Here is a 22,042-nt window from a genome sequence, read left to right on the forward strand (position 1 = left end):
TCCTTTCTACCTTCTCTCCCTGACCCTTCACTAGCCTCCCCGATTGCCTTTCACATTGTTAACAAATTTAACTATCAAATAATAGGAAACTTCCTGGTTCCAGTTTCAGCTCCCTTTTTCCTTGCTTTGTCCTCAGTTGAAACGGAGATCATCTTTCCCACAGTCTCCACATAACAATCCTCCATGTACTTGCACACACTTATTACCTTCTCTCTTTCAAACCTCCTGGTTCAATGATCAGGACAAAGAAGAAAAGCAGTAGGAAGAGGAGAAGAAGGAAGCTACCTGCCCAATCTATGGAGACATTGGTGATGGTGAGGACGACCCGGTCATGCTCGGCACTAAGGTACACCTGAGTTCCAGGTTGCAGCATCTCTGGGGTCTGTTTCCTCACTGGCTGCAGGTACCAGCTCAGCTGCGTGGCCTCATGGCTAAGGAGCATGGCCAAGGTCAGGGTGCTGCCAGGACTGGGCAGGGCTGGATTCAGGTTCAAGTTCCCAGGGACTAGTGAGGAAGTCAACAGAAGAGTCAGGAGAAAAAGAAGAGATTCTCAGAATAAACTTGGGTTTTCTGCTGCTACTTCTCCACCAAAAATCAATCAATCAGCAAAGCTTTTATTTAAGTGCCTCTTCTGTATCAGGCATTGGAGATACAAAGAAAAAGAAATGAAATAGTCTCTGCCTTTTAGGATACAACAGCCTGTTTTCCAGAGCCTCCTAGCCAAAGTTCTACCAAATAAATTATCAGGATGTTTTTTTTTTCTTTAGGGTCTGAAGACAAGAGGAGGGAAGGAAGGAATCTATACTGGACACTCAAAAGCCACCTCATTGTCCTTCACTCTCTAGGGCTTTTCACCTGCCCTGAACCAACTTGATGACTATGCTGAGTGTTCAGGATTTGGAACCACTATGGTTTATATTTCCCACCTCTCCTCTTGTCCCTTTGAAATGAGTGTTCTGGTCAACTCTGGCTTATTCTCTCTGTTCTTGAGCCTAACTATGTTGGCCTGCTCCCTCCCTCCAAAGGAAGGGAATTTGACTGGCCTGTCCAAAGTCAAGGTTCCCATTTTGCTGTTGTTTTAGCAGTCCCTAGGAGTTCAGAAAAAGGATGCCTGCACAAGTCTGGATAAATCTCTTTGTTCAGATGAATTTCCTGCATGTGACTGGGTGTGGCTGAGTTTCCCTGAACCCCATCAAAACCACCCTGTGGCTTTAGTGATAAGGAATAAGTTATAAGGAATATGTGTGTGTGTATGTGTATGTGTGATAAGGAATAAGGAATATTGATTGCCCTGAAGTTTCCTCCAGTAGAGATTCACATCCTGTCCATTTCTGCCCATTGGTCTTGTGACTTTCATAAACAGATTTGTAAAGTACGACTATCCTGACCCTGTCTCCTGAGAAGGGCTTGAACAAGGGTGGGGGAACTTGCAGGCTACATGTGGCCCTCTAGGTCCTCAGCTGCAGCCCTTTGACTGAATGTTCTGTGAAGTTTCGATTTAAAGGGCTGCACTTGAGCACCTAGAGGGCCACATGTGCCTCAAGGTCACAGGTTCCCCATCCCTGGGCTAGAATCTTCCTTTATTGCCAAGAGTCTGGGAATGGTTTATGAGAATGAAAAATTCAGATCAGATTAGAGGCCAGAATGAGCTTGCTACTGGTTCAGAGAAATGAGGAGGGAAATTACCCTGGCCCAGAGTCATCTGGTCTTACACCTGCTGTTCCCTTTTGGTATTTGCCTTAATTAGCTCTGTGCTGGCTCTTCAGGGTTTAAAACCTCTAGTCTCTTTCTTATCTCCCATCTTGCCCTTTTGTTATAAAGGTTCTGACCAACTCTATCCTACTCAGTCAGTCAGTCAATAAGCAATAAGTCAATAAGCATTTCTTAAGCAATTACTGTATTCTAAGCACTGAGTATGCAAATAGAAAAGAAAGTCAGTCCCTGTTCTCTAGGAGCTTATATTCTCTGATCATGACTTGGGTCATCCTTCTGATGGAAGGGGGCTTGACTGGCCTGCCCAATGCCATACCATTGACATGGCCATAGATTCTTGTCATGATCAGTCACTTAGTCATAATCAATTCGAAACCCTCCTCACCAGGTGGCAGCAATTGGCAGTACCCAATGTTAGGATGATGGAAGATGATGTAGTTACAGGGGTGGAAATTCAAGCGATGGCAGGGATCATGATGAAGGCAGATGCTGGCATTCCATCCATGCCCAGGTAGACAGGAACAGTTGAAGCTCCTGTTATGTTTTGCAGCACACACTGTAGACGGCATAAAATAGGCAAATTGACCAAGAAAACCAAGACCCAACCACCATCTTTTGCCTTAGAGTCAGCTGCTGAGAGCTAGTCAGAAAGAGCTCTTAGGTCTCAGAATAATAGGGTTATTCACAACCAAACAAGTATTAAAAAGAGTAGCTGAAGGTAAGACTCTACATAGCATTACAGAGGAGGAAGCCAAGGTCCATGAGTAGGCATGATCCCTGAATCACACATAGCAGGATGTATATTGGTAGGTAAAGGATGTGATCTGGGTTTGAACCAATATCTAGGAAGGACACTACCTGCAAAGCTCTCTTTCCTCATCTCTGACCCACAAAATCCCTAACCCTATTTAAGGCTTAGTTCAAACTACTGCCAGGAAAGACACAAGGTCTTCCCTGATCCATCCCCCCTCCTTTTCCCCACATCATTCTAATCATTTCTCCCAAGCCCCATTTGGTATATATTTTAAATTTATTTCTTGTGTACACTTTGTCCTCCTCCCTAAAACCTTCCAGTAAAATATAAGTTTTCCGAGGGCAGGGACTGTCTTAATTTCTTTCTTTGTTTCCCTAGAGCCTAGAGTAAGCCCTGACTCACTGTAAACACTTAACTATTGCTCCTTGAGCTGAATTGAAGATTGGGGATCAAGGGAATGGGGAAGTGGGGAAGAAAATCAGAGCACTTACCTGGTCTGTGTCTTCACAAGCAGTCCTAGCCTCATTCTCCCAGGAACTGATCCCAGCACTTTAGCTGAGCTGACTTCATAAGGACTGAGGAAGAGGCTGACAGATGCCCACTCCACCTCTTACCCCATTCCCACAAAAGCCACTGAGAATTGAGAAGTAGAGAGCAACATCCCACCCCCTTCTTACCTGTGGTGAGACTGATGGCTATGAGATCTCTTAGGGATGGGGGAAGAGTTGGGTTACTAAAGGAGGATGGGACCCAGGACTTTTCTAGGACTTCCATTTGCACATAGGCAGTAAAGAGAGTTGATTCTAGAAGAATAGAGGTGGTTATAGAATCCCTGTTGCAGAATGACAGCTATCTCTGACCCGATTGCCCTCTCAATTCCTACACTAGTTTACAAGGTTTTGGCACCAATGGCAAGGGGGCTTTACTTCTCTACCCTAGGAGTCAACCAGATAGACATTTCTTCCTGTGTCTATCCGTGCTCCCATCTCCTTTTCCCTCCCCCTTTGCTCAGACTGAGGTCCCCTTAGGCTCACCAGCTGCTTGCCCCAGTTGATTTGTGAGCCACCTGGTTTGTCCCTCCATTGCCAGACTCCAGGTTTCCTGGAACAGAGCACAGAGGAGAACTTCAAGGGGTCAGGGTTTCCCCTGAGACTTAAATGGTCTCCTGCTTTGTCCCAGAGACTTTCCCCTTCTGAGGCTTCCTTCCCAGCCCAATTCCCCTCTGAATTTTCTTCCTCCTGGGACTTTTCTAGCCTCCTCTCTTAGCCTGGAAATGGTTGAGAGTAGAAGACAAGATTATTTGTGGTGAGGCCAACCTTCATCCGGAAGGAGGGGCTGTACAAATCTAGGAAGGTCAACACACTTTGTTTAGTCCCTTCCTGCATTTACATATTTCTGGGCCTCCAGGTGGTCTTACTTGGCTAGATTCCAGAAGTTTTTGCCCTCCCACAGAAGAAGCTGGATCGAGCCTGGGGGACTGCCCTGCCTGGTGCCTGCTAAGATCTGCCAGATGTATGTAACAGAAACTCCTGGAGGACAGGGACTATTGCATTTGATCTTTGTAACCCAGCACTAAGTATAGTGAGCATAGTGCCTAGCACACAGTAGGCATTTAATAAATGTTTGTTGATTGATAAGGGTCAGCAAGGAGGAGAGACCTTCCCTAATAGTCCAACTTCTAGCCTACCTTGTCTCTTGCATTATTTCTTTCTGTTTAAAAAAAAATTCCTTATGCATCTCACACCTATCCACAAAATAAATATTCAGATACACAAACAACTACAAGTCTCCAAAGAGAATGTATGTGTTATTGTAAACTATTATTTACGGTCTGTTTTTTAAAAAGTATATTAATTTTAACAAGGTAGCAAGGTAACAATAACAAAACTGTCTCGTTTGTTTCTGTAACCCTTTAGGGAGCAGGTAGAATACTGGACTAAGGTTCCAATCTTGCACTCCAGAGCTATGGGACCCTGGACAAGTCAGTATCCACATCTGTAAAATGGGATGTAACAATAACACTTACCTCACTGGGTTATTCTGAGGATCAAAGGAAATTATGCTTTGCAAACCTTAAAGCTCTGACTAAGTAAATTTAAGTGATTAATTACTATTAATTCCCTTCTTTACCTAAGCTCAGTTTTCTCCTTTCCTTCACCTCCCCAGCTAGCTTTCCTTCTTACTTTTATACCTCCTATTCATCTGCACCATCCCCACCCCCCAGGCCCTATTGTCTTTCTAGGAAAGATCTTGAGGCTTTTTCTTCAGACTCAATTACTTTTCTAATGGACTCTCTCCCTTCTGTCATATTTATTCTAGAGAATATAGAGTCTCTCCTGATGACATTTAGGAGTAGAGGGTAGAAAAATGAAAGAAGTCTTTTTCTAACAATGTAGAAGCAATTCATACTACTTGTCAGGTTTTGAATATCTCAGCTCTGACACATATACTGGGTAACTTTGGATGTCATTTTGTTTCTGTTGGCCAGTTTCGTCGTGTATAAAATGAGTGGGTAGGATTAAATGATTTATCTCCTAGGTCCCTACTAGCTCTAAATCTGAAAATCTTATGTGATATTTTATTTCTCTCTCAATACACTAGAAAAGGAGACAGGATGTAAAATGTATGACCATCCTACCTATAGATATATAGTTTGACAATGGATAGATAGATAGACAGGCACATAGGATATCTAGGAATCCTACACCAAATCTGGTCTCTGCTTATGTTCTACTTCTTCTCTAGCAACTTTCTTTCCCCATCCCCTATCTACCCAAACCCTACTTCCCTCTCCCAAAGCACAATTTACTGACTTGGAATACTCTTTCCTCACAATCTGCTTCCACGGACCATGCCATCCAAATTCTAGACCCTCCTTTTCTCCTCAGACCAAGGATATAAAGATGCTACTCCAAACTCTCAGTGATACTCACAGTTTGAGATGCTTTGACAGCCAAGGGCCCCATCAGGTGGAAGTTCATGGCCAGAAGCAGCAGGCTAGACATCAGGGTATCAATGAGACAGACTGGCAGTAGAATGGCTAAGAGGATTTCTCCTGTTGGTTGTCTTACAAAAATTTCCACCATGCGCTGGCAAATGGTCAGTGCATCAATAGGCTGGGAGGGGACAATGAAAGAACTGAAAGGAATGGGGATGGGACTCAGAAAGGGAAGTGCCACGCACCATAAATGTATCCAGTCAAATGGAGGGGAGGAGGGACTGATCTCTCTGCTATTCTCATCTGAAGCCCATGGATACAAGTTGAGAGCTCTGAATTCCTTCCAGGAATTCGAAGAGCTACATTAAGTTCAATTCAAGTTCAACATTTATTAACTTCGCCTTCCATGCCAGGCACTATGTCAGGCAGTTAGAATAGTTTGCACTTATCCATTTGGCTAGGGACATTTGTCATGAGTGGCATTTCCCTTGGCAAACTGTACTTACTGAACCTTTCCTTCATGCTGACCAGGAACTTGCCAGTTCATTTTGGAAATTTCTGATCAAAAGAGTCCCTGCCATCCAGGAGCTTACATTCTACTTGGGGTAAGCAATATGTATACCGGTAAGTAGATGCACAAATATTTTGGTCTAGACCTGGGATTTCAACAGTATTGCATCTCTCCAGATAAAAACAAAACAAAACAAACAAAAGTGACATACTTTAATCTGCATTATTAACATTCTCTCTATCACTTTCCTGAATCTAGACCAGGAGTGGGGAACCTATAGCCGCAAGGCCACAGGTTCCCGACCCCTGGTCTAAACAGTCAACAAAATGACTAATCAAGCCCTGATTTGTAAATTTGCTAATTTCCCTAGGTATCCATGCTTACCCTGAAAATGTAAAAATCAGCTCTGGAGCAAACTAGCTCCAGGAGCCCCTGAGTAAGGCATTCTCAGTGTGGAACTTCCTTGGCCACTTTGAAGGTCAGTACTTAACACTTAGGAAAGTTTCTTGGGGCACTGAGACATCAAGTGAATTTCCCAGAATCACAGAGCCGGCATATGAATGTTAGTTAAGAAAGATTAATACTGTGTTCTGTCCTTTAAGCACAAATCTGTTACTATTTTTTAAAGTTAATTTAACATTAAATTCAAGCATTGTCCTTTTTTTAAATTTAATTTTATTATTATTTTTTAATGTTTTACAATCACTGCCATAAAATTAAGATTTTATCCCCCCCAAGCCTACCCCCCACTACCACCCTCCCTCCCCACGACAGCATACAATTCTGTATAGGTTCTACATATACTTTCCTATTGAGTATGTTTTCACTATAGTCATGCTATGTAGTTGAACTAAAATAAATGGAAGAAATCATATAACAAATCAAAACTTGATACACAAAAACACACACACACACACACAAACATGATCTACTACATTCTGCGAATGACTTCCATATTTCTTTCTCTGAGTGTGGAAGGCATTTTGCCTTAGAAAACCATTGGGATTTTTTTTTTTTAAGTTCTTGCATTATTACAAAGTTCCAAGTCTACCAGAAAAAATTCTCGCACATTGTGGTCATTGCTGTGCACAAAGTTCTCCTGCTTCTGCTCCTTTGACTCAGCATCAGATCATATAAGTCCTTCCAGGCTTCCCTGAAGTCTTCCTGTTCATCATTTCTTATGGTGCAATAGCACTCCATTACATTCATATACCATAATTTATTCAGCCATTCCCTGATTGATGGGCATCCCCTTGATTTCCAGTTTTTGCCCACCATAAAGAGTGCTGCTATAAATATTTTTGTACATGTGGGACCCTTTCCCATTTTTATGATCTCTTGAGGATACAGACCTAGAAGAGGTATTGCTGGGTCAAAGGGTATGCACATTTTTGTCGCCCTTTGGGCATAGTTCCAAATTGCTCTCCAGAATGGTTGGATGAGCTCACAGCTCCACCAACAACGAATTAGTGTTCCAACTCTCCCACATCCTCTCCAGCATTTATCATTTTCTCGTTCTGTCATGTTTGCCAATCTTATAGGTGTTATGTGGTACCTCAGAGTTGTTTTGATTTGCATCTCGCTAATCAAAAGTGATTTAGAGCATTTTTTCATATGGTTATAGATATCTTTAATTTCTTCTTCCGAAAATTGCCTGTTCATATCCTTTGACCATTTATCAATTGGGGACTAAGCATTGTCCTTCTTGAGAGAGAAAATGTCCTGACCAATAGGTCAGCTCCTGTATGTAAGAAGGATTTTGTTATCCTTTATAGAGTTTAGTTTCTCAGGATCCATGGCCGTGGCAATGTCTAGTTTCTAGGTGTTAGATGATAATTCCCAGAATAGCCCCAAGGATCCTAGATAATAATTGCTAGAATCAGTAACAGACAGTTTTACTGAGATTGCACAGTGAGATATAGGAGTGACATAAGTAATATTTATTATTCTTGTGTTGAATGATGATATTGCTAAAGTTAACCTGTGAGCTTAATGTTATAAGATGCCTTCTTTGTCTGTTGCCATAAATCAAGTGGGCGGTGGGCAGTGAGTGGGGAAACCACTGGGAAACCACAGGGAATTCATAGGGGAATCCATGGGGAAATCCATGGGGGAACCCATTTGGGATTTGGATAATACATAGAGGAATGCATGTACCTGCCTCAACTGGCCTGCATTGAGGCTTGAGGGGATTTAGGGTAGTACACAAGCTGTGCCTGTCTCGATTGGCTCCATCAAGACTAGGGGTAGTTGCCCCCCTTTCACCGAGGCCCCTGAGAGAAGGGTGATTAGGGAATGCTGTAGGAGTTGGTGCTCCCATCACCAGCAACCATTTGAGAAGATTAGACTAAAATAAAGTAAGATTATTAACCCTCAGAAGCTGTCCTCCTGTCTGATCAGATCAAGAGTGAACCTGTTAAAGGCTGGAGTCCAAAAACTTCAGTGCCTTCTGTGTGTTGTCTGTGATACAGCAACCTAGATATGTTTGGGTTTGGCTTTTTGTTTTTGGAGGCAATAGAGTTAAGTTAAGTTGCCCAGGGTCACACAGCTAGTGTTTGATTTTCAAAATTCCTTTTGAGCTCTTCCATGGCCTGAGCCCATTGGGTGGGCTGGGACACAGAAGCCTTGATTTCTGTGTCTTTGCCTGATGGTAAGCATTGTTCTTCCTCATCAGAAAGGAAGGGAGGAAATGTCTGTTCTCCAAGAAAGTAGCCTTCAATAGTCTTATTTCTTTTCCCTTTTCTGGGCATTTTTCCAGCCAGTGACTTGACCTCTGAATATTCTCCTCACACCCACCTCGCCTCCTGGTCCTCCCAGCCAGTGTTTGGGGTCTGAGATTCAAATGCTGCTTCCAGCCTTAGGGCTTTTGGTGGGGGCAGGGCTGCTATTCAGTGTGAGAATTAAGTTCAGGTGGTCAGGTTGGGGCAGGGCCACCTCTCAGGCTCAGTTCCCTCAGGGGGTTTATGCACAGACCTTCCACAATGGATCCAGGCTCCCGACCGCCGCTTGGGGAGCCCCGTTCTGCAGCCGCCTCTCAGCTTCTACCTCCCGGGGGGGCCCGAATCATGGGGGCACCCCACTCCCCTCTCGACCCGCCAAAGAGACTCTCTCACCGACCCCCGTCACCTGTGGGCGGAGGGACTTGTGCGGCCACTGGAGATCCCGTCCCTGAAGCCTGCTCGGGTCTGTTTCTCTTGGTGCCGTGGCCGCAGCAGGTCTGGGCTGGGCTGGGCTCCACGTCTGCAGTGCAATGGACCTTTTGCGAGAGGTTTGCAGGTCCCTCCGGAAGAGAAATCTCCCTCGCTCCAATATTCCATGGCCTCTGGTGCAGAATTCGCCGTGAGTTACTCCCTTGTAGCCGTTCTGTGGGTTGTGGGTTCGGAGCTATGTGTATGTGCGTCTTTCTACTCAGCCATCTTGGCTCCGCCCCACAGCTAGTGTTTGAGGTCACATTTGAACTCAGGTCTTCCTGACTTCAAGCCCAGTACTCTATCCACTGTGCCACCTCCCTACCCCAAGCCACCTAAAATATACCCATGAGGAGGCAGAAAAAGGTAGAAAGGGTTTCCTTTAATCTTATTCTCAGCTGGAGTTTCTATCCTGAGAAGACAAAATTGCAAGATTTTAATGTTTCACAGATCCTAGAGGGCTCTGAAGCTACTAGGATCAAACCTAGATGAGCTCTCCCCTCCCATCCATTGCTGCAGGTGTTTGTGCTGGCATCCAGTACTGATGAGGAATACTGGGGAAGAACATTTTAAAATGCTTGTTTTTCTTGTTCAAGTAGCTTATAGTAATAAAGGAGTGTAGAAATCAGCATTAGAATGTTTTCTGGAAGTTTGGGTGGTTGTGTTGCTGTCTATGGGTGCCAGAAACCCTGAAACCCTAGAGTACATGGCAGGTGTCTGCCTTGAAAGAATTTCACCACTCAAGCATTCTTTTAGTTCAAGAAGTGAGTTTATTAAGACACTGGTTGGGTGGACAAGATTGCTAGTGAGTCTGCAGTATTTGTGATGCCAATATAAGAGGGCCAGATTTTAAGAATCTGCCCATTTAATGAGGATAAAATTGATACCTTTAAACAGAAAAAGACTGTAAGAAAATCTGGATGGGAAGGAGGAGCTGAAAATAGCCTGGGGTGGAGAAAGGGGCCTGGATGGGATTAGGGAGTGTCAAGTAAAGTAATTAAGTAATGCAGGTGGGGGGGGGGGGGGGTTGGCCAGATGCCTCAGGCTAATGCCAGAGATCTGGACTGTCAAAATTTATGGGAAAGTTCAGAGGCTTTTCCTTTTTGGGGTCCAGATCCCAAAGTCATGGTCTTTTCCTTTTAGGGGTTCAGATACCATCCCCATTAGTTTTAGGGTGACCGATGGGAGGTGAGAATATTTGCTCTGTGAGCCTCATTTTTTCTTTTCTGTCTTGCTATTTTAAGTAACTTTAAAAAGTATTTAAAGTATTTTCCTACTCTCCAGATTGTATTCTTTACTCTTCCAGATTTTCTTTATAATGCCCCAGAAACCTCTTCACCCTAGAATCTTACTCTACCCCTGAATTTCACACACTAATACATTAGTAGTACCCTTTGCCCCATGAACTCTACCTTTGATTTGCTGGTTCCTCTCAGAATCTCCATATTAAGGAGAGCACCCAGGCCAGTCATGTCTTCATTCTTCACCAGGCTATACTCTCAACTCTCCTGGACCTCCTCAACATACTTTTTCAGAATCAAATGGTTGATCAAATGATTAATCAAATCATGATTGCTGCTTTATAAGTACAGCTTGATCCCCTCCCCTCCCATCTTCACCATCAGAAAGCCCCAGGATTATTCTGCACATCATCAAAAACTTGCCTATTCCTCTAATATCTAATAGTTGGTGTCTTCCTATGGTTTCTTCCCAGATACCTACAAATGTGTTCCTATCTCCCCAATCCTTTAAAAATGCTCATTAGACTTGAGAATACACTTAAGCTATCATCCTACATTTTTCCTCCCTTTCATAGCCAAACTCCTAGAAAAGGCTATCTATACTTGTTACTTCCATTTACTCTCCTGTCACAACTTATTAGTCCTTTACAATTGGTTTCCAACTTTGCTTTCAAGCTCATCACTCAACTGAAATTGCTTTTTCCAAAGTTATGTGTAACAATTACTGGCCTGGCCTCCATTGCTTGAAGGCCAGGGATGATACATCCTACCACTTTCTCAAGGTTCTCTAATACCCTTGAGCGAAGGTGGTAGTGTCTAGTCTATCATTAGCTCAAGTCCCCACTGGTTGTGTTCTCTCAATTTTTGTCATTCCCAGTTCTATTTAACTATCTTATAGTTAGATTAGCTTTTATATTGATTGGTTCAATAGGTGTTGCCTTCCTTGATAAAAGTATCAGGGCATAGCATCTTGTTAGTTTCTCTATGGTGGGAGAAGTAAGGTGACAAATTGATTGACTTAATTGAATCAAAACAGCAAAGATTCAAATGGTACAGTTCAACTCTCTCCAACTTCAGACTAAATAGTGATTGGAAAAATCCAAGGAGAGAACACAGTGAGCTATTTTTCTAGCCCAAGACTTCAGATTTAGCCCATGGGCAAGTAACCAGGTAGGGAACTATGGACCAGTGATCAGTTTATTTGATTAATCCTGTAGCAAAGTAATAAGGGTAAGCATTCTGGATTGTGCATCCTTAACGCTAGTAACTTCTCTTTGTTAATTACTTCTGTGGGAAACCAGGAAGTTGTATTACCACAGTTTGGGGTGACCAGAGTTGTGACCTAGCACAGTCAGGTCAGTCAGAAACTTGTGCACAGGCTTGACAAGCTGTTTGAGGGGAAGCCTATCAGAGAGAAGAACATTAAGTCATGTGGCAATGGATGGTGTTGAGGCGTGGGAGGTCCAAAATTCAGAACAGTATAAGAAACTTCCATTGGTCTGAACAAGTTGTAGTCTTCCTGTAGCCTTACTGGGAAGCTACCAGTTCATAATGAATGTAGAAGGGTCTCCCTCCTCCTTAAGAGGGGCAGAGTCAACTTTGACCAAAGTGCTCAATTCCTCTGAACTCTAATAAATTTTCCTTGATACCTTTTTGTGTGTCAAGCACTTCTCCAACAATTTCCAATTTAGCATATTTGAAGAGAGAGTGTGAGAGATAGATAAATAGGTGTATGGAAGAAATGAAACAACAATTTTTAAAAGTTTAAAATATCATACATGTATATATGTATATGACAAATTGGGTATCCATCTTTTTTGAATAGAACTGTTGTCTTCCCCATTAGACTGTGAGCTCATAGGGATCAAGGGCTGTCTTTTGTCTTTCTTTGTTTTCTCAGTGCATCAGTTGTGTGTGTGTATTCGTCCTTCGTTGCCAAAGAAGACCATGCCATCAGAGAAATGATGACATGACTTGCACTTGACTTTGTTTTGAGTGAGGGAGGGCTGTGCAGGTCACTAGCCTCACTTCTCCTCCAGAGCCACCTGAATCCAGTGACCAAATATTCATCAGGATGACTGGAGATGACCCAGGATGAGTCAGTTGGGGTTAAGTGACTTGCCCAAGGTCACACAGCTAGTGAGTATCAAGTGTCTGAGGTGAGATTTGAACTCAGGTCCTCCTGACTCCTGCACTGGTGCTCTATCCACCACACCACCTAGCTGCCCCAGGGATCAGCTACTCCAATGGTGAGTGGCTGGGTGAGGGTAGCCATATAACATATCATGAATAAGAGGAATTTTGAATGTAAAATCTGTTACCATTATGGTTGATGTTTTAATAACTGATATTTCAATAGAATTAATTTACTTGGTAATCTTATGTATTTTATGCACTTAAAATTAGTCTGTGAGCCCATAGCACACAGTTTTGGATTCTAAGACTTCCCACCAACTCATTGTATTACCAACAAGTCACTTCTATTCTCTGTGCCTGTTTCTCCATGAGTACAGATTATAAGATCTCCCACTCAGTCCTAGGCAGTTATTGATGTGTTCCAAGGTCTTGAGATCTTGCCCATTCATGTCCTTTAGAGCTGAACCAAAACACTACTGAAATGAAATGGGCTCTTCTTTCCCTTCCTGAATCTTTCATTCACAGCAGAACTTATCTTGGGAGGAACGAGGCAATCTTATTTCAAAGAGCCTCCAAAGCCCCAAAGTTTACCATAACCTTGCCCTGGCAGTGCCAAGGGCACAGAATAGTTCCAGGCATATAGTAGATATTTAATAAATGCTTGTTGAATGGACTTGACTTGACCATGGATAAGGCTGTACATTTGTCATATTGAAACTGCCAAGCCTCCTAGCTAGCTAGTGAACACAGGTTGGAGCCAGCAACTGTCTATGGGATCTCCAATAAGGTGGAAGTCTACAGTTGTGTGGCCAAACTGGGGTTGGGAACCTAAAAGCTCAGACCAGAATGTTAGCAATCAGAGCTTGCTGAAAGTCTGCAGTTCCCCAGACTGAGCCATCCCTGAGGTCCTTGAAGTATAGTACCCCACATAATACAAATCAAACCCCAATATTTCCTCCAGAAGTATGCAGAGCCAAGGTCCCATATCAGAAAGTTAGACTAGAAGAATGAGGAAACAAAACAAGACACTGACAATAGTTATCATGAAGCCAGGGATATCCAAGACACAAAATCAGAAGAAAAAAATAACTCCCTAGCATCTGTAAGTTAAGCCTCAAAGAAAAATGTAACTTGGCCACAAGTTCAACTAGAATTCCTTGAAAAAATGAAAGAAGAATTTTTAAAAGTTTTAAAATATTATAAATGAAATGACACTTTTAGAAAGGGGTATCAAATGTGCTGCCTATAAAACTGAATTAGATTAAAATGTAATTGGGAAATGTTTGACAAAACAAAGAAAAGTACCACGTAACATAATGTCAATTTGTGATTTTCTAAGTCAACATGTGACTTGCAGGGATAATTCCTATTTAAGTTTGACACTAGTGTCAAGAGGAAAGTATCAGAAAAGAAATTGAAGTTCTGGATGAAAAACTTGGTAGGAAAATTTTTAACTGGGGGGGGGGCGGAACCAAGATGGCTGAGTAGAAAGACGCACATACACATAGCTCCGAACCCACAACCCACAGAACGGCTACAAGGGAGTAACTCACGGCGAATTCTGCACCAGAGGCCATGGAATATTGGAGCGAGGGAGATTTCTCTTCCGGAGGGACCTGCAAACCTCTCGCAAAAGGTCCATTGCACTGCAGACGTGGAGCCCAGCCCAGCCCAGACCTGCTGCGGCCACGGCACCAAGAGAAACAGACCCGAGCAGGCTTCAGGGACGGGATCTCCAGTGGCCGCACAAGTCCCTCCGCCCACAGGTGACGGGGGTCGGTGAGAGAGTCTCTTTGGCGGGTCGAGAGGGGAGTGGGGTGCCCCCATGATTCGGGCCCCCCCGGGAGGTAGAAGCTGAGAGGCGGCTGCAGAACGGGGCTCCCCAAGCGGCGGTCGGGAGCCTGGATCCATTGTGGAAGGTCTGTGCATAAACCCCCTGAGGGAACTGAGCCTGAGAGGTGGCCCTGCCCCAACCTGACCACCTGAACTTAATTCTCACACTGAATAGCAGCCCTGCCCCCACCAAAAGCCCTAAGGCTGGAAGCAGCATTTGAATCTCAGACCCCAAACACTGGCTGGGAGGACCAGGAGGCGAGGTGGGTGTGAGGAGAATATTCAGAGGTCAAGTCACTGGCTGGAAAAATGCCCAGAAAAGGGAAAAGAAATAAGACTATTGAAGGCTACTTTCTTGGAGAACAGACATTTCCTCCCTTCCTTTCTGATGAGGAAGAACAATGCTTACCATCAGGCAAAGACACAGAAATCAAGGCTTCTGTGTCCCAGCCCACCCAATGGGCTCAGGCCATGGAAGAGCTCAAAAGGAATTTTGAAAATCAAGTTAGAGAGGTGGAGGAAAAACTGGGAAGAGAAATGAGAGAGATGAAAGAAAAGCATGAAAAGCAGATCAGCTCCCTGCTAAAGGAGAACCAAAAAAATGTTGAAGAAATTAACACCTTGAAAACTCTCCTAACTCAATTGGCAAAAGAGGTTCAAAAAGCTAATGAGGAGAAGAATGCTTTCAAAAGCAGAATTAGCCAAATGGCAAAGGAGATTCAAAAGCTCACTGAAGAAAATAGTTCTTTCAAAACTAGAATGGCACAGATGGAGGCTAAGGACTTTGTGAGAAAGTATGATATCACAGAACAAAGAGAGAAGAATGGAAAAATGGAAGATAATGTGAAATATCTCATTGGAAAAACAACTGACCTGGAAAATAGATTCAGGAGAGACAATTTAAAAATTTTGGGACTACCTGAAAGTCATGATCAAAAGAAGAGCCTAGACATCATCTTCCATGAAATTATCAAGGAAAACTGCCCTGAGATTCTAGAACCAGAGGGCAAAATAAATATTCAAGGAATCCACAGAACACCTCCTGAAAGAGATCCAAAAAGAGAAACTCCTAGGAACATTGTGGCCAAATTCCAGAGTTCCCAGGTCAAGGAGAAAATATTGCAAGCAGCTAGAAAGAAACAATTCAAGTATTGTGGAAATACAATCAGGATAACACAAGATCTAGCAGCTTCTACATTAAGGAATCGAAGGGCATGGAATAGGATATTCCAGAAGTCAAAGGAACTAGGACTAAAACCAAGAATCACCTACCCAGCAAAACTGAGTATAATACTTCAGGGGAAAAATTGGTCTTTCAATGAAATAGAGGACTTTCAAGCATTCTTGATGAAAAGACCAGAGCTGAAAAGAAAATTTGACTTTCAAACACAAGAATGAAGAGAACCATGAAAAGGTGAACAGCAAAGAGAAGTCATAAGGGACTTACTAAAGTTGAACTGTTTACATTCCTACATGGAAAGACAATATTTGTAACTCTTAAAACATTTCAGTATCTGGGAACTAAGTGGGAGTACACACATACACATGCACACACGCACACATACATAGAGACAGAGTGCACAGAGTGAATTGAAGAGGATGGGATCATATCTTAAAAAAAAAATGAAATCAAGCAGTGAGAGAGAAATATATTGGGAGGAGAAAGGGAGAAATTGAATGGGGCGAATTATCTCTCATAAAAGAGGCAAGCAAAAGACTCATTAGTGGAGGGATAAAGAGGGGAGGTGAGAGAAAAACATGAAGTCTGCTATCATCACATTCCACTAAAGGAAAGAATAAAATGCACACTCATTTTGGTAGGAAAACCTATCTCACAATACAGGAAAGTGGGGGACAAGGGGACAAGCAGGGTGGGGGGGATGATAGAAGGGAGGGCATGGGGAGGAGAATGCAATTCGAGGTCGACACTCATGGGGAGGGATAGGATCAAAAGAGAATAGAAGTAATGGGGGACAGGAGAGGATGGAGGGAAATATAGTTAGTCCTATACAACACAACTATTATGGAAGTCATTTGCAAAACTACACAGATTTGGCCTATATTGAATTGCTTGCCTTCCAAAGGGAAGGGGTGGAGAGGGAGGGAGGTAAAGAAGTTGGAACTCAAAGTGTTAGGATCAACTGTAATGTTCTTACCACTAGGAAATAAGAAATACAGGTAAAGGGGTAAAGAAAGCTATCTGGCCCTACAGGACAAAAGAGAAGACGGAGACAAGGGCAGAGAGCAATGATAGAAGAAAGAGTAGATTGGTCACAGGGGCAATTAGAATGCTTGGCTTTGGCGGGGGGGAGGGAATAAAAGGGGAGAAAATTTGTAACCCAAAATTTTGTGAAAATGAATGTTAAAAATTAAATAAATAAAAAAAATTTTTTTAACTTAGAACAAGCGATATAAAACCTTACTAAAGTAACAAACTCTGTGACTGACTCAACCCCTTACCTTTACATGGTAGGGTAGACCCACTCAACACAACGTATCTTTCTACATCTCCATTTAGCAGCAAGTGAGTAGGAGCTGAGGAGGCAGATAGTAAGAAATAATTCAGGACTGTCCTTTAGTAAAACCTGAGAATCAGCAGGACTAGAGGGCAAGAAATAAGATAGTAGAGGGTATATATATTTAAACTGGTTAATTATAGGATTAAGAAGCAGAAGGAAAGAAAGTGAAGCCAGAAAGGGCAATGACCTGGGAATCTACTAAAGAGTGTAGGGAATGGAAGTCATCTGGAAGTCAGGGCACTGACTGAGCACACAATAGTAGCAAGTTTTGATTAAAATCCAATAGTAAAAAGGCAAGATGGGTGAAGGTGAGACTTTAGAAAGGCAGGCATAAGGGACAGGAAGTGCAAAGTTTGTTTGGAGAGTTGTACCTGGTATACTTCTAAACGTAAAAGTTGATACCATCCTCTTCTGATCCAGGAGCTCTGGATGAAACTTGCTCTGTTTCATTCTGAGGGACACTGTATATTAGCAGTCTTTAGGAATCAAGTATGGCCTGGATGGAGAAAAAGGAACTATCATTGTCAAGGAAATACAAACAAGATGGGATCTCAGAGTTGCTTTGATTTGTGTTTTTTGAACGTTGGAGAGTTATTATTTGCAACAAAACTTATGCTAATAAATCTATATCCTTTTTTTAATAAATTCTGAAGGTCAGATTTTTATCAGAAATATTTCTGGCAAAGATTCAGACCCCTTTTCCCCATGGCTTCTCCTTTTTATTCTAGAAGCATTGCTTTTTTTGTTGTAAACAATAATAACTATTGCTAGTAATTATAGCGCTTTAAGTTTTGCAAAGTGATTTACAAATATTATCTCATTTGATTCTCAACAACAACCCTGGGAGGTAGGTTATATTATTATCCCCAATTTACAGAGCAGGGAATCAAGGCAGACAGAGGTTAAATGATTTCCTCACGGTCACATAGCTAGTAAGTATATGAGGTCACATTTGAATTCAGCTCTGACACTCAGTCTACTGAGTCATCTACCTGCAAAACCTCTTTATTCAAATATGATTAAATTTATTTATTTTTGTTTATTATAATTTTTTTAATTAAAAAAACCAACTAAGTCCTCTGGAGGAGTGATATAGATATCTCTGTCCCTATAGAAATCCCTGGGATTTGTGAAGTAATCCCTGGGGTGCCAGATATTGGATAGGGAGAGATAGGTAGGAGCAATGAGTACTGGGTAGAATGGGAAGAATATGGGCATCTTACATCCAAAGCAGTCTTGATCAATGAGGACTCCTGGAATGGGACACATAAAGAAGTCTAATGGGAGCCCAGTTCTTGGAAGCATACAAACATTCTTTGCTTGATGCCATCATCTATACAGAGGTTTGGTGATCCTGCTTCTGGAAGTTTGTGATGACATGACATGGAATAGAGGGACCTGGCTCTCCCTTTCAGAACATGTATAAGTGCTCTGTGCTTGTTTACATCTCTTACTGTGTGGTGAAGAGGAGGCTTCTGAGGTAGAACTGAGTGCTCATACAAAAAGCATTAACTGGCTAAATCGATCTCTTTCCTTGTGGTCATGATAAGTATTTCTGTGTAGCGGATATGGGGTATGACCCATTAGAAATAAGAGTAAAAAATAAACTTCAAGAACAGTAGGACTATGGATTGTGGGGTCCTCTCCACCCTTTACAATGGAGAGTAAAAAGTGAGAGAAGACTTGTTTTCTAGTAATAATCTAGTAGTAATCCATAGGCCAGGAGAGAAAGAAGACACCAGGGGTGGGATGGAGAATAAAGGCACTGGCTTAAAAAAGCTCGAATGGAAATAGAGTCTCCTCCAAGCATTAAATCTAGAGGCTTAAGAAGGAAATTGTTTCGTAGTAAAAAATCCCAAACTAAGTAGAAATCCATTTTCATAGAGCTAAATAGGAATAGGGCAGTTAGGTGGCACAGTGGATAGAGTACCAGGTCTGGAGTCAGGAATGCTCATCTTCCTAAGTTCATCTTCACTTACTAACTGTGTGAGTCAGGGCAAGTCACTTAGCCCCATTTACAGTGATTTCCTCAAGCTAGAGAAAGAAATGGCAAACCATCTTTGTCAAGAATCAGTCAGGTTTCACTCTCCAGATTTTGTCACCATGCTTCAATTGCCTTTTCCATGTGCTTCTATGACCCCTTTCTCCCAGTGATAAGTCCTTTCTGGGACTTCCATTTTGAGGGAGGCCCCAACCGGCCATCTTTCATTCCTTTGCCAACTCTGTTTTTGACTCTATGGACTTCACCAGTTTGGTACCTCCGTCCACCTTATTTTCACCTCCCTCTTAATGCTTCCCTCATTAGAATGCGAGTTCTTTGAAGGCAGACTGGCTTTCTCTTTGCTTATATTTATATCCCCAGTGATTAGCACTATACTAGTCCTGTTCTAAATGTTTAATAAATACTTGTGGATTTAATAAGTGCTTGTTGACTCTAAGGCTTGTTGTTCAGTCATGTCTGACTCTTCCTGATCCCATTTGGGTTCTTCTTGGCAAAGATACTAGAGTGGTTTGCCATTTTCTTCTCCAGCTCATTTGACACGTAAAGAAATTGAAGCAAACAGAATTAAGTGAGTTCCCTGAGGACACATAGCTAGTAGTTGTCTGCTGCCAGATTTGAACTGAGGAAGAGGAGTCTTCTTGACTTCAAGTTCAGCACTCTATCCACTGAGCCACCTAACTCTAAGGTTACATTGCATCTAAACTATCTATATCCCATATGTACTCATATTCATTGTTTCCCCCATTAGAATGTAAACTCTTTGAAGGAAGACTGGCTTTCTTTTTGTTTGTGAACCCTTCTAAAACATCTTCTTAAACTTTCTCTCTTCCTTTTCCTTTTATATTGCTACAATACACTTTGATTTAAGCCTACCAACTTTGAAATTAACTTTTCATTTTACACTGTCTCATTTCTCTACCTACACTATTTTCTTAAGTCTATCTCATCTTATTTCTTAATCATATTCTAATCTAATATTTCAATGCTTAATCTATTTCAATTTAGGTGACTTTCTTATTAAACAATTGAATTTTGTTGAATTGTTTCACACTAGCTTCAGTTCTGCTTATTTTCTAAATAGGTAAAATCAGCTTCTACTAGAACTAATACATCTATCACCTTCCATGAAGGAGAGAAAGGTATGTGCTATTTGTACTTAATCCTAGCTGCAAACCTCCAATATCCACTAAAATGTTTTCGCAGTTACCATAATTTGGAAATTTGTAGTGAAGATAGTACATTTTAATTACAATTTTTAGTCTCTAATTAATTTTGTAATGCCATAAATTTCTGTAAACTGGGAAAAGAATTTCCTTCCTTTTCTTGACTGTCTTTATCTCTTCAATCTTCACTCTGGCCAGGGTTGTGAAGGTAGACAGAAAGAAAGAAATCTCAAAATGTTTCCTCCTTCTCTCCCACTGAAAGCCTAATCAAAAGTCAGTGAAAGTTCCTGCTTAATATTAGCTAGGAGAGCTATTTTGAGATTCCATCCTTCTGAGTTCCCTTTCTGGGCTATCTCATAGGAGATTTCTTTTTTCTTTGGTGGATGATGAGGTGTTCCCCTCCAAAGTTCTCTGAGGTAAACAGGCTTGTACACACTAAAGAGCTTCAGAAGCAGAAGCTCCCTTAAGCCTACCTCTCAGCCTTCATCCACCCCTTTCCTAGGGCCTGCCAAATCTTTACTTCCTTCTCTGATTATTCCCTACAATAGTGGTTTCTTAAGCATGCCGTGGTATCTTTTTTTTTTGTCCTTGGCTCTAGTTTTTCAAGTCTGGTTTTTAATGTGCACAGCTGGCAATAATCAAAGGTCCTGTATTTATCTGGCCAAATTTGTTTCCACAATTATCCAAACTGAGTTTTACCATCCAGTTGCAGATATAAACTAGCAGGTTTTTCTTGTCCCAAGAAAATAGGCTTTAATAGCTTGTGTAAATGGGAGTTAGCAGGAGGCCTGCTCCTTCCCAAACCCATATGGATGCTAGTACCCTCTTGCCTTTTGGCAACACTCTCCTGCCAGACAAGACCATTATTCATGCCGACTCTTTTTTGCACACAAATGAGAAAGAATTAAAATTTTTGTTTGGGGCCTATATTTCCTTATCCTTCCTGAATTTGGGGAGTTTAATTCAGTCCACTCCAACCCACAATCAGAGGAAAGTTTGAAAGTTGACTACAGTGTTGGATGGTGGGCTCACCAGTGATAGCCATGGGAGTGAAGGATCCCTTGGTGGTCACCAAAATTGTTTAAAGAAAATTCTGGTTTAGATCTCACCCTGGTCAATTGAAGGCAAACTCAAGAAATAAAACACTAACAGCTTATCGGCACACTAAGGCATCAAATTCTAACTGCTGTAATCTGCTTTTAAAGACAGGAGTAAAATAATTCCTGTGTTAAGGGTAAGACACTCTTGATTGATAGATCTTTCAATGAGGAGGTAGCATTGTCACCTCCACTCCTCCCCATTACAACATGTTAGCCCTCAAGTGATAGGAGCAAGGTTCAGGAGATGGGATTAGTCCTAAGTGGACCATACCCTCTATTGCAGGCTGACTGAGTACCCAAAGGTTAAGCAAGGTTAAAACACAAAGGTCACTCCGACCGTCCCAATGACTGACTTTGCACAGTATATGAGAAGAAAGGGAGTTATGCAATTAAGAGTAGGAGAAATGTTAGTTATTGTGGAAACCTCATCAGCCAAGTATATTCTATGCTCCCAAGGAATGCCCACTCACCATGTCCTTGATAAGTGGCCGTCTAGCCTTTTCTCCAAGATCTCTAGAGAAGGGAGAACTCCCCTCTCGCTCTTCTCAAGGAAACTAATTTGGGTGCCTCTAATTATTAGGAAACTTTTCCTGAAATCAAGCTTCTATTGTTCACTTTGTAATATCCACTTGTTTCTGATTCTACCCTCTCATAACAAAGAACAAATCAGCCTTCAAGATGGAAATCAGGTTCCCCTCAAGTCTTATCTTTTCTAGCTTAAACGTGATTCCTTCAAACAATCTTCATTTGATATGGACTCAGAGCCTTTGGGTCCATCATGGTTTCTCTCTTCTGGATACTCTTCATCTTATGAATGTCTTTCTTTGTATCTAGAACTGAACAAAATATTCCAGAAGTGGTCTGACAAGGACAAAATACAGAAGAATGGTTATTTCTGTATTCCTGGAAACTGTACACCTTATTTTAAACATCTTAATTTTGTT

At 42.0% G+C, this 22,042-nt stretch overlaps 1 protein-coding gene across 2 annotated transcripts in view; it reads right to left on the reverse strand.

Moving 5' to 3' along the window:
* Positions 1 to 17,289, reverse strand: part of ADGRF3 (adhesion G protein-coupled receptor F3) — a 28,095-nt gene extending 10,806 nt beyond the window's left edge. The window contains exons 1-5 of one of the 2 annotated variants that reach the window (XM_072633929.1): positions 5,401 to 5,617; positions 3,502 to 3,568; positions 3,145 to 3,270; positions 2,099 to 2,269; positions 286 to 504 (exon numbers count right to left, since the gene is read on the reverse strand). In XM_072633929.1, coding sequence (XP_072490030.1) covers positions 286 to 504; positions 2,099 to 2,269; positions 3,145 to 3,270; positions 3,502 to 3,568; positions 5,401 to 5,553 — 736 coding nt within the window. In that variant the 5' untranslated portion in view covers positions 5,554 to 5,617. Of the gene's footprint in view, positions 1 to 285; positions 505 to 2,098; positions 2,270 to 3,144; positions 3,271 to 3,501; positions 3,569 to 5,400; positions 5,618 to 17,204 lie in introns of those variants that run through there. The other variant, XM_072633928.1, reaches the window with a different exon arrangement.
* Between the last annotated feature and the right edge of the window lie 4,753 nt (positions 17,290 to 22,042).

The sequence above is a fragment of the Notamacropus eugenii genome, chromosome 1 (genome assembly GCF_028372415.1).
Source record: "Notamacropus eugenii isolate mMacEug1 chromosome 1, mMacEug1.pri_v2, whole genome shotgun sequence".
Taxonomy (NCBI): Eukaryota; Metazoa; Chordata; class Mammalia; order Diprotodontia; family Macropodidae; genus Notamacropus; species Notamacropus eugenii.